The following is a 15,948-nucleotide window of genomic DNA, read 5'->3' on the forward strand; positions in this document are numbered from 1 at the left end:
TAGCCAGGAACTAAGTTTTTATATTTTAAAAGAGTTTTTAGTTCTAAGTAATTACATTTTCATTGAATATACAAAATGTTTTTTAAAAATTTACAGTTTCTGTTAACAGAATACTGTAAAACATAATGGCATCATTGGTTTATCATTATTATAGTGTATATTATTCTTAAGATTCTAAGATTCCAACTGATGGGTCGACTATTTCATATCTGCTTATTCATGTTTTCTACTTTACAAGACTATCACAGTCTTGGTTTACTTAAAGCTATGAAAGCTATGTCATTGTCTCTTTCATACAACTTTGATTTCTATAAGTTGTTACTCTGCTGTTTAATATTCTTCCAAACAATTATATTTGCTTTTCTTGGTTTTATATTAAATACATTTAAAATTCTGTTCAATTTTCTCTTTATAGTAGTGAGAATCACTCTGTATCATTTTATATTGCAGTAATTTTGAAAAGGAATTCCCAACTATATGTGATACTGCTCTTAATGTTTTGCTTTGGTTGTTTAGCCATTTTTTCCCTTTTAATATTATTAAGCTAAATCATTTCAGTTTTTTAAAAATCTGGCTCATTATTCCTATCATGTTAGCATCAACCTGCTTTTCCAATTGGCTTGTACTTTGTATTTTGTGGCAGATTGGAAGGCTTTTTGGCAGTAATGAATTCCATTATATAATTTTCATATACGTATTTTTATTGAGCATCTGCTTTTTTATCTGTACTATAACTATCAGTAATAACACATATTGATTGATTATTACGATAGCAATGTTGGAAATGTCAAATTTACCTGCTGCTCTTTGACCCTGGTATCATCTTCCAACCAGGTGCATTTTAATTCACATTATTAAAATTTCTTCATAGCACAAATTTCTTGAAATTCATAGCTCACAGCTTTTCAAAAATACATTGGAAGGGATAGCAACATGCTAGGCGGCATTTGCTTTCAATTCTAAATCCAGAGGAGGTCTTCCTAAACAACTTATAGCTCAATTAAATTGACTGATGATATTATGGTTTTAGCATTCAAAGTTCCTCATTCCTACTGCTCATAGTCAAAAAAAAAAATCCATTGTCAAACTTAAAATCTAAATATCATGAATTCAATAACCTGATTACAAGTTCCTCAGAGAAGGGAGCTAAAAGAGACAGCTGTTAGGAAGAAAGAGCAGCACATTATGAAAGAGATCCTTGTGTGCTGGCTGTCAGAGGCTTTAAGATGCTGGCTGAACTGAATTACCCTCAGTGTGATATCAGGATAAAAGTGAGAGAATTCTCTTGGGCAATAAGACACATATTATAAGATCACTTTTCTCATTTTCACAAACTATCCTGAATACCTCCTGCTCCATCAGCTAGCCACCAAGACCTTTGCTTGCAAGCACGGAGAAGAAGGTATTGTAAAAGCAGGTTTACATCAGCATTTCTGTATTGAGATTATGTACTATTTACAATCCACTCCAGTTATATTCACATGTGAGGTGAAAAGAAGATAAACAGCTCAAAATGTAAAATAGAGGTTGAAGTTCCATCAGTATTATTGGGTTTTTTTGCCTAGTAATTAGCCCAACTTAAGTTAATATATTATGTCAAAATAGATAGATAGATAAATTGATAGATAGATAAATTTAAGGCTTTATCTGAGGCCTTCTATCCTAAAGTCAGATGTGTCTTTGCAGTCTATATTGGAAAATATTAATTCAAATACAAGAATCTGTGTAACAATTTATTGTATTGTATTTATTTAAAAGATGGGAAAAGAAGGTAACACAAGATTTCCAATGAAGAAATTACTTTAAAACAAGACATTGCCAGTTCTTTGAGGTAGGCAATGACAAGTAACAGATGCAATTAAGATTCCAGGAATGTTCTTCATTGTTGCAAGACAGATTAACAGAATATTGGTAATTTATCAGTTTTTCTCTAGTTCATTTTATGCTAAAACAAAATTAGGGAAAAGGATATTTGAAATTCTTTCTCAAAAGTCTTCTTTCTCAGGAGTGAACAATCTTTTCTAAAACTCTTCTCTTACTAGCTCAATAATTCCTTCTCTCCTCCCCACTCCTGTTCGGGTTTATAGACTTTCACAGACACCCATAGTTAGGGAATTTGGGGTGGAAAATCTCTTGCCCATTTCCTCCAATTTTTCTATGTAGAAGTCTGGAAGCCTGCCACTTTTGTGGAGGCAGGCAGTGCACATCTTTCCCTCTTTTGATTTCTCATTCCTATCAGTGCCCCAAGTAATTCTCACACCTACTGTATCAAGTTGGGTGTTATTGTTGCTATACAGCACCTGAAAGTAATTTAAGTATTAATAATGTAAGTATTTCTATAAAAAGGATCACTTTTCTCAGATACTTCCCTTGGGTTTGTATTCAACATTTTAGCACTGTATTTGATTTGGAAAATATCTCATGTACCTTGCAAACTTCCATTTTAGTGTAAGGAATTAAATATTAATTAAAATGAGTTGATTTCAATGTAATATCTTTGCAGTTATTGTCTACAGCAGATTTACATATGCTCCAGAAATTTTTTGGCATATTCCTCAATATATTACAAAAACATATTGCCAAATACTAAATTTTAATGTTACCAAAAGGAAAAATAAAATTAGTTGTGCCAATAATCTGATCTGTTTTAAGTGTGAATTAAATATAAATTATTATTTCTCATTTGTCCCAATTATTTGAGTAAAATAGTACAGAAATATTCCAAGAAATATCAAGTATAAACCTCCGTCCACAAAAAATTGGCAGCAAATCTGCAATTTGTCTTGAGAGAGACAGAATGGTTCCAGTGTTTGCAATATGGCACAGTTTCTTTACATAGATCAAGGACTGAAGAATGAATTATTCTGCTAATGGAAAGGCTTATTAATAATTAATAAATTATTAAGATGCTCTGGACTTCAATTTTTATAATCATTTGCCACTGGCCATGGTGGATGTAGTCGATGAGGGTAACCGATGTAGAACATGGCAGATCTTTAATTTTACATATTTTACATAAAAGAGATTTTTATAAAAACTATGAGTACAAACCCAAAATATTTTACATCTACAGATTTATATTTACTAAAACTGTCAGGTATGAAGGACCAGGTCAACATGTGAAGATTCAATTAAACTGTTTTGTTGCTAAAGGTCTATGCATAAGAATCTTCTCAACTAATCATTAGCACCTGCTTAGCGTTAGGGGGGTCAGCGACATCCAAGAGGGTTATACTTATTTTTTTTTTTTTGATACCCAGGGTTTCTAGGCTGACCCCCCTCTTCACTCCACTCTTAGGCTCTGACATCTCTTCTTCTACCGAAACACAAATTTCTTCTGGATTTTAAAGATATAAATATATAATCAAAATCACTTATATTAAATCAACAGCCATAATCTAATGATATTTTATAACATATTTTACTTAATTCAGTAATTTTTACTTCTGTATAAGTACAACGAAGTCAGGTACAATGTAATTAACTAAATATATGAAGTGGAAAAAACATTCAAGAAGGTGGCAATGGCAAACTACACTTCCAATGCTACCAAGGAAACTGCATGGATATAGTCACAAAGAATTAAGATCAGCTCAAGGGATTTTATTTATTTATTTATAAATGTTTAGAGCAGTAGTCCCCAAACCTTTTGGCACCAGGAATTAGTTTTGTAGAACCCAATTTTTCCATGGGCCGGATGGAAAGAGAAGGAGAGTGCAGCCTAGATCCCTCGCATGTGCAGTTTACAGTAGGATTCACACTCCTATGAGAATCTAATATCTGATTATTTGAAGTGTAGCTGAGGCAGTGATGGGGAACAGCTGAAAATACAAATGAAGCTTCGCTCACTCACCTGCCGTTCTCCTCCAGCTGTGAGGTTCAATTCCTAATAGGACACAAACCAGTCTATGGTCGAGGGGTTGGGGACCCCTGATCTAGAGATTTAGAAACTAAAAATCAATGGCTACAAAAATAGTATTTTGACTGGCAGATGGAAAGAAATATCAACACTGTTTGTTTATTAGGAAATATTAATTATCCATAAATTGAAGCTGAATCCAGTGTAAAGATCAAGTATGCAAAAGCATAAAGGAGTAGTAAAGATCAGCATAAGACTAAGTAGATCTTTCTATTGCAATACTGGTTGATATTTTGATCTTCACATTTTGACACAGTGCAGCAAGTAACTCAAGTTACAAAACACAAAGTTTATAACAACTGAAATCAAACCTCAAGTATTGTTTTCTATTTCTTTCTCTCAGAAAATGAACATTGAAATGAACACTGAAGACATTTCTTGTCTTCACTTTTACCAGCAGAAACAGGATCACAAACACATTGTAGGCCAAAAAAGCCACACTGGGACAGAGGCCCATTGTTTTTTAGCAGTCTTAAGAATTCTGTAAATGCAAGACAGGATTAGCCATCTTGCACTGCATTTAGAATTTGTTTTAAAAAGAGACACAGAAAATTTATAAAATATTAACTTTGTATCCATATGATTACAAAATTATTTAAATGTATTTAATATTATTTCAAAAAATCTTAAGAGGTATAAGGTTTTGTCATGGTCTCTAGAAATTTAGAAAATATTTGATAATATTACCAAATTCTTCACTATCTTGATCACAGGTGTCAAACTGGCAGCTCATGGGCCAGATGTATCACGTGCAGGCCTCGCCCACCCCAGCTCCACAAAGGGAAAAAACATCACGATATGTCATGTGATGATAACATGAAGTCACGAGCTTAATACCCGTGATCTTGATGGATAAATTCATCAAAATATAGCAGCAAAAATGAAATCAATCTAACTTTTCACACATAGAAAGTAAATATGAAGGATACATCAATTAATTCCCTCATTGCAAAAATGTGGCATCCACTTCCAGAGCATAATCAGCAGTTTTACTAAGCACACATAGTCCATGTTTAGTGACTGCAATTGGGACTGGCAACTCTGTCATTAAGCAAATCAGCTGTTACAGTAAATGGAAAGTCATGTGACTGCAACAGTGCTTTTTGGCTCAAAACAGAGTTCACTTTTGCCTACCTCCTGACCTCCTTCACTTCCTTTGGAATGGTAAACCCAGGACTGGGATAATTAACAAGAAGGAATTAATATTTGTATTTACGGTACATTGGTTTTAGAGGAAGGGATTACAAGAGAATAAGCAGGCTCACAATGGAAATAAATATTGAAAGCAATACTGGCACTGGCAGCTTCAAATACATTATACAACCTGCTGAATTCCCCACTAAGTACCTACTTACTACTCTCTTGTAATCCTTTCCTCTCAAAACTTTCTGCTGGGGAGTGGAATTAATCAGGCACAGGAGAAATTGCCTATGGTAATGGCTTGGTTATTATTTTCTTCCCCCTCACAAAAGGGAGAGATTGGAGAATATATAGGCATACAATGAGGAATTATCTGGGCTGTTTGTGTAGCTGAAAACACCAGCACATTGGTTTCAATGTGTATTCTCCACTGTGTACTTCTTTACTTTCTTGTATTGCCTTTCTATTCAATCTGTCTGCTCTAAAATCAAGAGAGGGCAAGAAAAACAAGAGGACATTATATTCTGATGGTAATGTCGATCCCATGATTGAGAGACAGTAACTGGCTAACTTCAAAAGGTCACTGAACAAGACTGTTGGTAAATGAGGATTACCTATAGAAATAATCTGAAACTAGCTAACTGAAAACACCACTCCCAATAATAAGAAGTTTTATGTTGATTTATCCTTCCAGTGGAGGTTTCCTTCCCCAAGCTCTCAGCCTGGATAGGCACCTGTAGACAAGAAAGGAAGCACCTCAACCAATTGCCAGGAAATAAATAAATCTCATACTTATTCTTCTGGCTAAGCATACTTGGGCAATTTCTTATTCCTCAAAATGCTAATTTATCACATGTATCCTACAACTGTAATTTTCACATTATCTGATTAGTTGAGGTGGGAATCTTATCATGCCATCTCAGGTGCATTGCAAACCTGTTTATGGTCAGGATTCTGAAAGAAATACCTTTGCAATAGTTACCTCTGACAACAAACCTATGGCAATTTCCTATATAATTTCCTATGCAAAATGTCAGAGATACACCATCATATACTGTTGAAAGGAGAATGTTCATTCAGCTCATAATAAACCAAGTATCAAAAATAAAATATAAGTGATTTCTGATCCAATTTCCAGGTGCACCACATACTGAACTGCAAATATCAACTTTTAGCTAAAAAAAGAATGGCTTTCAGTCATTCTGGCTGTGAAAGGTAAACTTGAAAATGTGTGAGTGAGGCCTAATGAAATTTCACAGCTTCGTAGGAAGCATGTTTTTCAACGCTCTGCATATTTCTCTTTGTTTCTTCATGAGCAGAAGGAGCTAACAAAGTTAGCAAAAAAAAAATAGGCAAGCAGAAATACATTTATATACTTTTTAAAATTCAGCTATTTCTGCATGTCATTTGGAAAACATTTGAGCATGCATTCATTTTTGTTATATATAAATAAAAATATCCATGGATGGATTCTCAGCCCATAATTAAGCACCAAGGAAGCAATAATAATAGCAGATTTAAAAATATAACAGAGATCAAGGTTAATAACTGTATTCAATTCTTAACATTCAAAATTAATAATTCTGATATATTCCACACAATATTTGCTATAATGGATCACTGTGGGGAAAACTGTTTTTGTTTGTTAAAAAAACACATTTGACCATGAAAAAGGGATTTTTTAAAAATAATAAAATAACTCAGTTTGATGGAACACACAAAAAATGAACTGTATACAGTTCCAAGGAAATGGTACCCAACACCTACAATTCAAAAGCCACAACTCTCCAATGGGCAGAACTCTACCATGTACAGATTTGATATTGCATTTATTATCACAGTAATAATAATTATTTCTATAATTACAGGTACTCCTCGACTTACAATTCATTTAGTGACTGTTCAAAGTTACAATGGCATTAAAAAATAACTACTTTTCTCACTGACTACCATTACAGCATCTTTGTGGTCAAACTTCAGATGCTTGGCAACTGACTCATAATTATGACAGTTGCTGTGTCCTAGGGCCATGCAATCCCCTTTTGCACCCTTCTTACAAGCAAAGATAATGTGTAAGTTGGATTCACTTAGCAACCACATTATTAACTTAACAGCTGCACTGCTTCAACTAAACTGTGGCAAGGAAGGTCATAAAATGGGGTAAAATGTACTTAACAAATGTGTCACTTAGCAAAAGAAAGTTAGGGTTCAATTGTGGTTGTAAGACGAGGATATCTGTATTGTATTTCTACACCTCCCAATTTTTTTCTAACATCAAGTCTTTTTGATTAAGGGTACATTTCCTTGCTTCACTGTATGTAGACTTCGTTACAGAAGACAAAACATACGTGGTATTCTAGCATGTGGTGTCAATTTGGTGCAGCCAAGTGACATAACCAAACAAAGCTTTTATTCTGCAATTATTTCAATTGAAATTAAAAAAAATCTGTAACCTTAATATCTTATCCCGCCACTTATTTAACCTTCTACATGAACACAATGCACATATGATAAAGAGGAAATTATGAAATGCCTGGATTGTAGGACTGCTAAGTAAAAACACTCCAATATTTTTTTTTAATCCATCTAAAAGATACTTCACACAAGCATTTTTGTGAACTTCCTTCCTACAAACTTTTTGTGAGATTTAAGGCTTCATTTCTGCTCCTTAATTCACCTTTATGAAAAAGAATCTAAAATAGTAGATCCTACTCACATCCGTGCAATCACATTGTGTATTTTATGTTCCCAGAGTAAAAAGAGAAAGGGTTGCCCTCAGCTTGAAAAATCTTACTCAATCCCATATGCAGAAATTGTTAACAAAAAATGCCCATGCTTCCTAATTAAAAAAGGTAAAGCTTTCCTCTGTCCAACTGTATCCTTAATATTAGGATATTTTTATCATGTTCCTGTATAGTTTAAATAAACATAATATAGCCATATTTCCAACCCTAATCCAATTATCCACAACATAAGAATCACATTTAGATATTTCTGTGATTTTGTTCTTGACTTGTTAGATAATTCTTTCATTTTCATCTCAGGATACTCTCTGAACTCTGGCTTATCTATGGAGCAAGAAATAAAGCCTTATGAAGCCTGCCATTATGTAGCACTAGACTTACCTGTGACTTCACAGTCTTCCAAAGCAGTATCTGAATCTTGACAAATGAATAGGGATAATAAATTGATACCCTCTTTATGACTATACATCTCAGTCACTTTCCCCTCTCTATTCATGGCTTCTAGCATCTCTGAAAAATTTGGGACAGCCTCTTTCAGATCAATCCCCCCTTCCTTTGATGCCCTCAACAAAGCTGTGTGCTCAAGAGATGTTTTTGCATCTTTTAAAAAAGCAGGAATTCTCGCTTCACCTTGGGGATACTCAAGGGCAATAAGATCCTCTTTGTTTGACACAAGGGTCATTGGCACAGCTTTTCCTTGGTCATCCTCATGCTCTTTCTCCTGTTCTGATAAAGCAGTGGAAACCGATTTCTCCATTCCTTGTGGATTCCGCTGTGTCAATTTCACAAACCAAACATCAAGGCTTTGGTGGATTTGCAACAATTACTGCCAGACAACCTATAATAAAAAAGGTATCATAATGTCTCATGTTTAGAATAATTTAGAAGGATGAATTTCACACAAGTCCTTTTTCAAATATGTTGATTGAAATATTCATTATGTGATTCAGAACAAATGTCTCTTATCTAGAGGTAGAGATAATTTCTGGAATAGAATGAAATGATTTCGTTCAACAGAATTGAATAATATACACCAAGTCAAACATGTTTTATTTACAGCCTTGTCTTGCATGTAAGACATCTTAACTCAGATGCAAATCTATAACATAGGTATCACAACCTGCAGGAGGATATTGATATATGGTTGGAGTAAACCAAGAAGCTCTTGAGATTTCAAGCATCAAACTTGACTTCAAGCATCAAGCTGTACTGCCCTATACCGAGCAGACTTGAGTAAAGTCACTTTAATATGTACTGCAGAAGACGAAAGATATACCGTACATATTTTGCAGCCTTGTCTGTTAGAGTTCTACAGTATTAGAGTGCTTTCAATTTGATTTGTGGCACGTTGGTGACACAAATTCTATATACTATATAGAACAGTATTTAAAGAAATATATTAATGAGAAGTATGTCTCAGCTGCATTTTAGCTATTATGGGATAATTTATCAAGTCATATTCTGAAATAAAAGTATAATCTGAAGTTTACATGACATGCATGAACAAAGACAGTTGTCTATATGTACGCATGGGAAGGGAAATAGAAAAAAACCAGTAACAAGCATATCACTCTCAAGCAGGAAGCTCTTACCTCTTGGTCAATTAAATTTGTATGGCTAATCTTTACTGTAGATACAGTGAGTGAGTATACATTCAGCTGTGTTATATAAGTATTAAATATATAATTGAAATCCATGTACAATTCAATAAAATGCAATTCCTAAAAGGAAAACACAATTTTCTCCAAAGAAACATAACTACCTACACCTAGGTTTTATATTGAGTTTATTGAATTACACAGATGAACATACATTATGGTGGAAAAGCTGTATCAAACTGACAATTCTCAAATCCTATGTTATACATATTTTAACATTTCACTCTGTTTGTCTACTAATTCCAACCCAATTAAATCATCAAGGGAATTAACTCCTTACTGTTCTGTAAGGAGTTACTGCAGAATAAATTGGAAAAAACAGTGCCACAACAAACAAACAAACAAACAAACAAACAAATAAATAAATAAATAAATAATATTAAACATTGGTTAATTCAATCTTTAAAAAAAAACTTTTTAAAGAGGCTCAGATAAACCAGTTTATTATCTGACACCAAAGGAACCATAAAATAACCACCAGACAAGCTTTTCTAAGAATGGTATTCTCTATTCAGGAGGTCAGCATTCCAGTAACCATCTGCCAACCTCTATTTGGCAGAAGGCACCTTAAGCAATCGTTCTGATTAGAGTCATGTAATGTGTTCATGTAATTTCGTCATGATTTCTATTATCTCTTTACCCAAATAAACTAACTGCCCATGTGACCTTATTTCTTTCTATATAAACTCTTCTTTCAAAGTAAGATAAAACTGGTTGAGATTACATTTAAGTAACTTTTTATTAAAAAAATCCATGTCTATATTTAATTTGGAATTCCATGACATCTTACATAAGAGCCTCAAACCTTTTTGGCCTGTGAGCCCATTGGAGTTTTGAGGACAATATGGTTGGATGCTATCATAAAATGCCTGGCATGAATTGTGGCTAATATGTAGTATTGGAACAAAGTATTCCTTTTTAAAAAAGAAAAGCAGCTGAAATTAAAATGCAAGCACACTGTTTTAATCCCATGTTTCTTGTATCAATTCTAAAAAAGGTTAGCTAATTTTCTTTCGGAAAATAATTTTGCCAAATAGAAGATTAACTTTAAAATTACTTCCTTTGAAATGCAAAAATACACAAACCCCATAGTGCAAATATAATCATTCTTTCACAATCATATTCAACAATAAATAAATAAAAGGAGAAAGGGAGACAGACCTGGTTCACATCCAAGTTTTTTTATCCCGAGTTCCTACATAAATGATAGTTGACTATGTTCACATAACTAAGCCATGAACAATAGTTTACAGACCACAAGGACTTATTTAATTGTAAGCCAGTCCCCTCCCAGCCACATTACCATTTAGAAAGTGTGGAAATCTGATCACTGGTTTTCTATTTCCAAGATATATGTATATATTATCTTCATCTCTTATGCAAATAATCATGCATTCTATTCTTAATCACACAAATATAGACATTGATCTTTTTCTCTTCCACTCTGTAAGGCTGATTCTTCCTCATTGAGTCAACCCTCCAATTTCTTCTCCCAAGCTCTATTTCTCTCCTGTGTGTTGGTTCTCCCTACCTTCTCTCTGGAAGAATTGGATGAATTAAAGTTTAGGCCATCCTTTTGACTTTGAAGCATACCTAGTTGCAATAAGTTGCATTAAGACTGTTCCTAACTTAGCAAGTTTTTTTCTTAAGTATCATTTCCAAGTCAGTTATTCCCTATATGTCATTGTGTTAAAGAAGATAGAGACAAAACAGAAAAATGTTTGTGCTCTTCTACTAACCTATGAAGTCAATTAATGGGACACTCTCACCAAGACAACTAAACTCAGAATTCTAGCCACTGAGATCATACTTTTAAAATAATTGTACATAGGATCTAGAATTTTTTAGTATAAAAAACTGTTTTCCTCTCATTTCATGTCATAATATCTACTTTTTGCTTTGAATTATATATGAAGTGTTAACTACATCCTGAAGTGGTGAAACTGAAACAGGCATATTAATTAAAAGCATATATTAGTCATAGACCACTTTATGAACCCATATACATTAAATTATATTTAGCTTGAAAAAGATAAAAGACAAATGACTGTTGATGGTCATATAAGCTGTGATCAAGCCACAGTTTGGGTAAACTATGTGTTTTGTCTATTATATGACATTTATCAAAGTTGGCTGACAAAATTGCTATTTAACAAATTTATGTAACTGTCCATTTCACAAGAAGCAAAAAAAAATACAAAAACAATAAACAGTTATTAACATAAACATAGTTTTATTAAAAACATTATAAACGCTGCATAGCATGTAAGGAAGTACCCCAGTGACTAGATGGAAGTTGGAGAAAACTGCTGCACTTCATTGTTCTTCATGAATAACATTTTAAACAATATACTAACAAAGTGATTGGCAATACATATTATCTCATCTATAGTCCACAATAGCTGGTTCTACTGGACTCAGATTGTTCCCTTAAACAGTAAGATTCAGACAATTCATTTGGAATCAAGAAAACATGGTTATTTCATCCTCAAACCAATGCCAGTGGAGAAACAACAAATACAGTTACCACTAGGAGGAGATAGATATTCATAAGTGAAATTAAATGAAGCCGTGGTTGTCTAAATACACATGCATGACATGTGGGTAAAAACAGAAGACAAATCCTTCACAAACAGTTTCCTTATGCTGTCATATTTGTTATATCTTTATTCTATATAAATTGTTGTTGAATGACAAATTGACCTCCACCCAAAGGTCAACAGTCTCTTCAACGTGCCTCCTCACAATCTGCTTTGCTGTGGCAAGTACCTAAATTGACCTTATAAATGTTTGAGTTTGCAAAGATGCTACATCAGAAAGGCAGTAATCAGCAGAATGATGGTGAACTATAATTTAGTTTTTAACATAATTAAACATAGTTAACATAGTTGCCCTAACCTACCTCCAACATTGACCTTTGGGACCTTTGGGACCTTTCTGTCAAAGAACTAAATAAGACAGGCCACTAATTTCTGATAAGTTTAATGCAGATACAGCATACTGAATACAGTGGATTAATATACTGCCAGGATTCCCTTGCCATTCATCTTTGACAAGAAGTGCAACTTACTCAAGAAAGAAATCATGCTGAGTAATTAATTTATCTCAGGTACAAATGTTAAAAAAATAGCAAAGGCACTATAATTTGTTATTCTACAGTAGCCTTGCAAATGGAAAATGCAAAAATGTAAAACAGAAGCACTACCACTTGCTGTTCATGAAATGAAATGAACACAAACAAAATGGCTTTATTACCATAATTGCTTAAACCATCAGAAGTCCATATATTAAGGCAGGGTTTATATATTATGTTGTCATGCTTTTTTCAATAAACTACAATAGCTGGATTCGCACAACACACCAAGCAAAAACCAAACAAATCACACCATGTATTAGTATAATGTGAAAACAAATTTAAAATATCATAGTTTGAATACCCTTACTTGGACATTTTTCAAAATAATCCACACAAAAAACTGGAATAGTAATATGATCATTAAATACACCAAAACTTATGCATGTTTATCCTGAACTTGTGTCATTATATTTACAGTACTCTTAGAGAAGTATATGTAAAATTCCAGTGATGAGGAGAAAATTGTACTTTTGCTTCCAGAACTTATACCAAAGTTATACAAATATAACTTCCTTAAACAAATTGTCATATGTTGCTTTACAGTATCTACTAATATAAAAAAAATTGTAAATGAAAGAGAAAAATCTGTGCAAGAGATTAACATGTATAAAATGTTATTTTTATTTTAAAAGTAATAGCACAGTTCAGGCTAGGTCTCAGTTCTTTAGAAATTACAATCTGAATTTCAACCATACAGAAGGCAAAGAAATGAGAAGAGAAGGAAAAGAATTGCCACGAGATGTTTTTAGGAAATATTTTCCCTGCTATGAGTGATGCAGGGAAGTGAGTGATTATTAGCAAATACAGGTCATAACTTTTCAGAAGCCTCTGTCTCTGCTCTTCTGATTAGCCATAATACCCAGAAAGGGAAATTTTGAATGACCATCCTTTTCTTGCTACTTTCATTAATACTGTTAGGATTTGTATTGCCTATATGCATGTAGAAACATTTCCACATATTTATTATTTTTGAATTTATGTGAAGTAATATACATATTATTGGTTAACAGATGAAGCATTGTGTTTGAAAATTAGACAATGATTTTAATCATAAAAAGATTAAATGACTATAAAAGTGAATGTAATGGAAGAATTCAAAATGTATTAATAGCTCCTTAATAAAAAAAATCATTCTTTTAACTGCAACCAAGACTTGAAAATAACAAATATATATTTTATCAACACCTGCCTGAAAAAAATAAGCTGAAAACAAGATATTTAATATAACAGTCTTTTGTTATTATTGTTGTTTGCACTTTTGAGTCAGTGCGAGTCCTGATAACTGCCTGAACTAGTCTCTACAATTTTCTTGGCAAGGAATTTGGAAGTGGTTTGTCCTTGTCTTCTTCTTAGTGTTAAGAGAGGAAGCTCAAGTCACCCAGCTTCCTTCAGAACTAAACACAGACTAGAAGACTAGAATTTAGGATCTCACTGTTTTTAGTTTAATGCCTTAACTGCTATATCAAATAGCTCTTATTAATGTGTTGCAACACACTGTCCCTTTTGGTTAATTTCTGGGAGATATATACAAACATATACTTAATCAATTTTCAATTATTAGTTAATAGAGTTCCTATTACTTTATTAATTCAATAATGTCTTATGATGAAGAATTCATCATAAGACATTATTGTATTAGTAGGAAGCAACAAGGATTTCAGTTTTTAACAGCCATATAATCTATAACTTAAGGCAAGTAGCAATTGCTATGTTTGAGTGAGAAAACGTTTGTGTTCTGACTAAACCCTGATTGTTATACTCAATGTAAAAAATAGTTTACAACATGTAAAAACCCTTCTCTCAAGAATGTGGGTTAGACAGCATCACCACCAGATGGATTCATAACTGGCTGACCAACCGCACTCAACGTATAGTCCTCAATGGAACTGCATCTACATGGAGGGAAGTATGCAGTGGAGTACCCCAAGGCTCTGTTTTAGGCCCATTACTCTTCAACATCTTCATCAATGATTTGGATGAGGGAATAAATGGGGAACTCATCAAATTTGCAGATGACACCAAGCTGGCAGGAATAGTCAACACTCCAGAAGATAGGCTTAAGATACAGAAGGATCTTGACAAACTTGAACATTGGGCACTATCTAATAAAATGAAATTCAATGGTGAAAAGAGTAAGGTTCTACTATTGGGCGAGAAAAACAAAATGCACAGATACAGTATAGGTGGTACCTTGCTCAATAGTAGTAACTGTGAGAGGGATCTTGGAGTCCTAGTGGACAACCATTTAAATATGAGCCAGCAGTGTGCAGCAGCTGCCAAAAAAGCCAACACAGTTCAAGGCTGCATAAATAGAGGGACAGAATCAAGATCACGTGAAGTGTTAATACCACTTTATAATGCCTTGGTAAGGCCACATTTGGAATACTACATTCAGTTTTGGTCGCCACAATGTAGAAAAGATGTGAAGATTCTAGAAAGAGTGCAGAGAAGAGCAACAAAGATGATTAGGGGACTGGAGACTAAAACATATGAAGAACAGTTGCAGGAATGAAAAGAAGGGCTAGAGGAGACATGATAGCAGTGTTCCAATATCTCAGGGGTTGCCACAAAGAAGAGGGAGTCAAACTATTCTCCAAGGCACCTGAGGGTAGAACAAGAAGCAATGGGTGGAAACTAATCAAGGAGAGAAGCATCTTAGAACTGAGGAGAAATTTCCTGACAATTGGAACAATTAATCAGTGGAACAGCTTGCCTCCAGAAGTTGTGAATGCCTCAACACTGGAAGTCTTTAAGAAGATGTTGGATAGCCATTTGTCTGAAAAGGTATAGGGTTTCCTGCCTAGGCAGGGGGTTGGACTAAAAGACCTTCAAGGTCTCTTCCAACTCTGCCTTTGAATTGTATTGTATCTAATCCCAAGACAAAGCTTCTTCCACGAATATAAGAATTTCTTCTGTTATTTTAATTTTTTTTGCTTATTGCAGATATGAAATCAACAAAACCTGGTAGTTTGTTAAACTGTATTTCATTGTTATATTTTGAAGTTCACATTCAATCTAATGCTATAGTAGTAGAAGGGCAAGAATCTCCAAAGCCCTTCTTCACATAGTACTATTGAGAATATTATAACAAATCTTTATATATATGATGACCAATAAAATGCTATGATGGGCATTAAGGCTACAGGATTAGGGAAGTGTCTGTCAGTTGAATCTACTGGATAATCATTCTATAGATACAATTTATGTATTAACTGCTTACATGATCAAAAATAAAATATACAGCTGACGTAATGTGGACTGTACTTGATAGAACATTCTATTAAGTTTTTAAAGAATCACAAGCTTCTTTATAATTTTTGCTACAATACATTTAAAGTTACTGTATCACTG

At 33.6% G+C, this 15,948-nt stretch overlaps 1 protein-coding gene across 8 annotated transcripts in view; it reads right to left on the reverse strand.

The window, feature by feature from the left end:
• Window positions 1-15,948, reverse strand: part of WIZ (WIZ zinc finger) — a 68,561-nt gene that overhangs the window by 50,559 nt on the left and 2,054 nt on the right. For 7 of the 8 annotated variants that reach the window (XM_087709760.1, XM_087709761.1, XM_087709767.1 and 4 more), the window contains exon 2: window positions 8,434-8,641. The exons of the other annotated variant lie outside the window; for it this stretch is intronic. In XM_087709760.1, coding sequence (XP_087565886.1) covers window positions 8,434-8,560 — 127 coding nt within the window. In that variant the 5' untranslated portion in view covers window positions 8,561-8,641. The remainder of the gene's footprint in view (window positions 1-8,433; window positions 8,642-15,948) is intronic. 8 annotated transcript variants of the gene reach the window in all.

Source organism: Thamnophis sirtalis, unplaced genomic scaffold (assembly GCF_051295495.1).
Source record: "Thamnophis sirtalis isolate CommonGarterSnake01/CBP01778 unplaced genomic scaffold, rThaSir2_p1.2 scaffold_3, whole genome shotgun sequence".
NCBI classification, from domain to species: domain Eukaryota; kingdom Metazoa; phylum Chordata; class Lepidosauria; order Squamata; family Natricidae; genus Thamnophis; species Thamnophis sirtalis.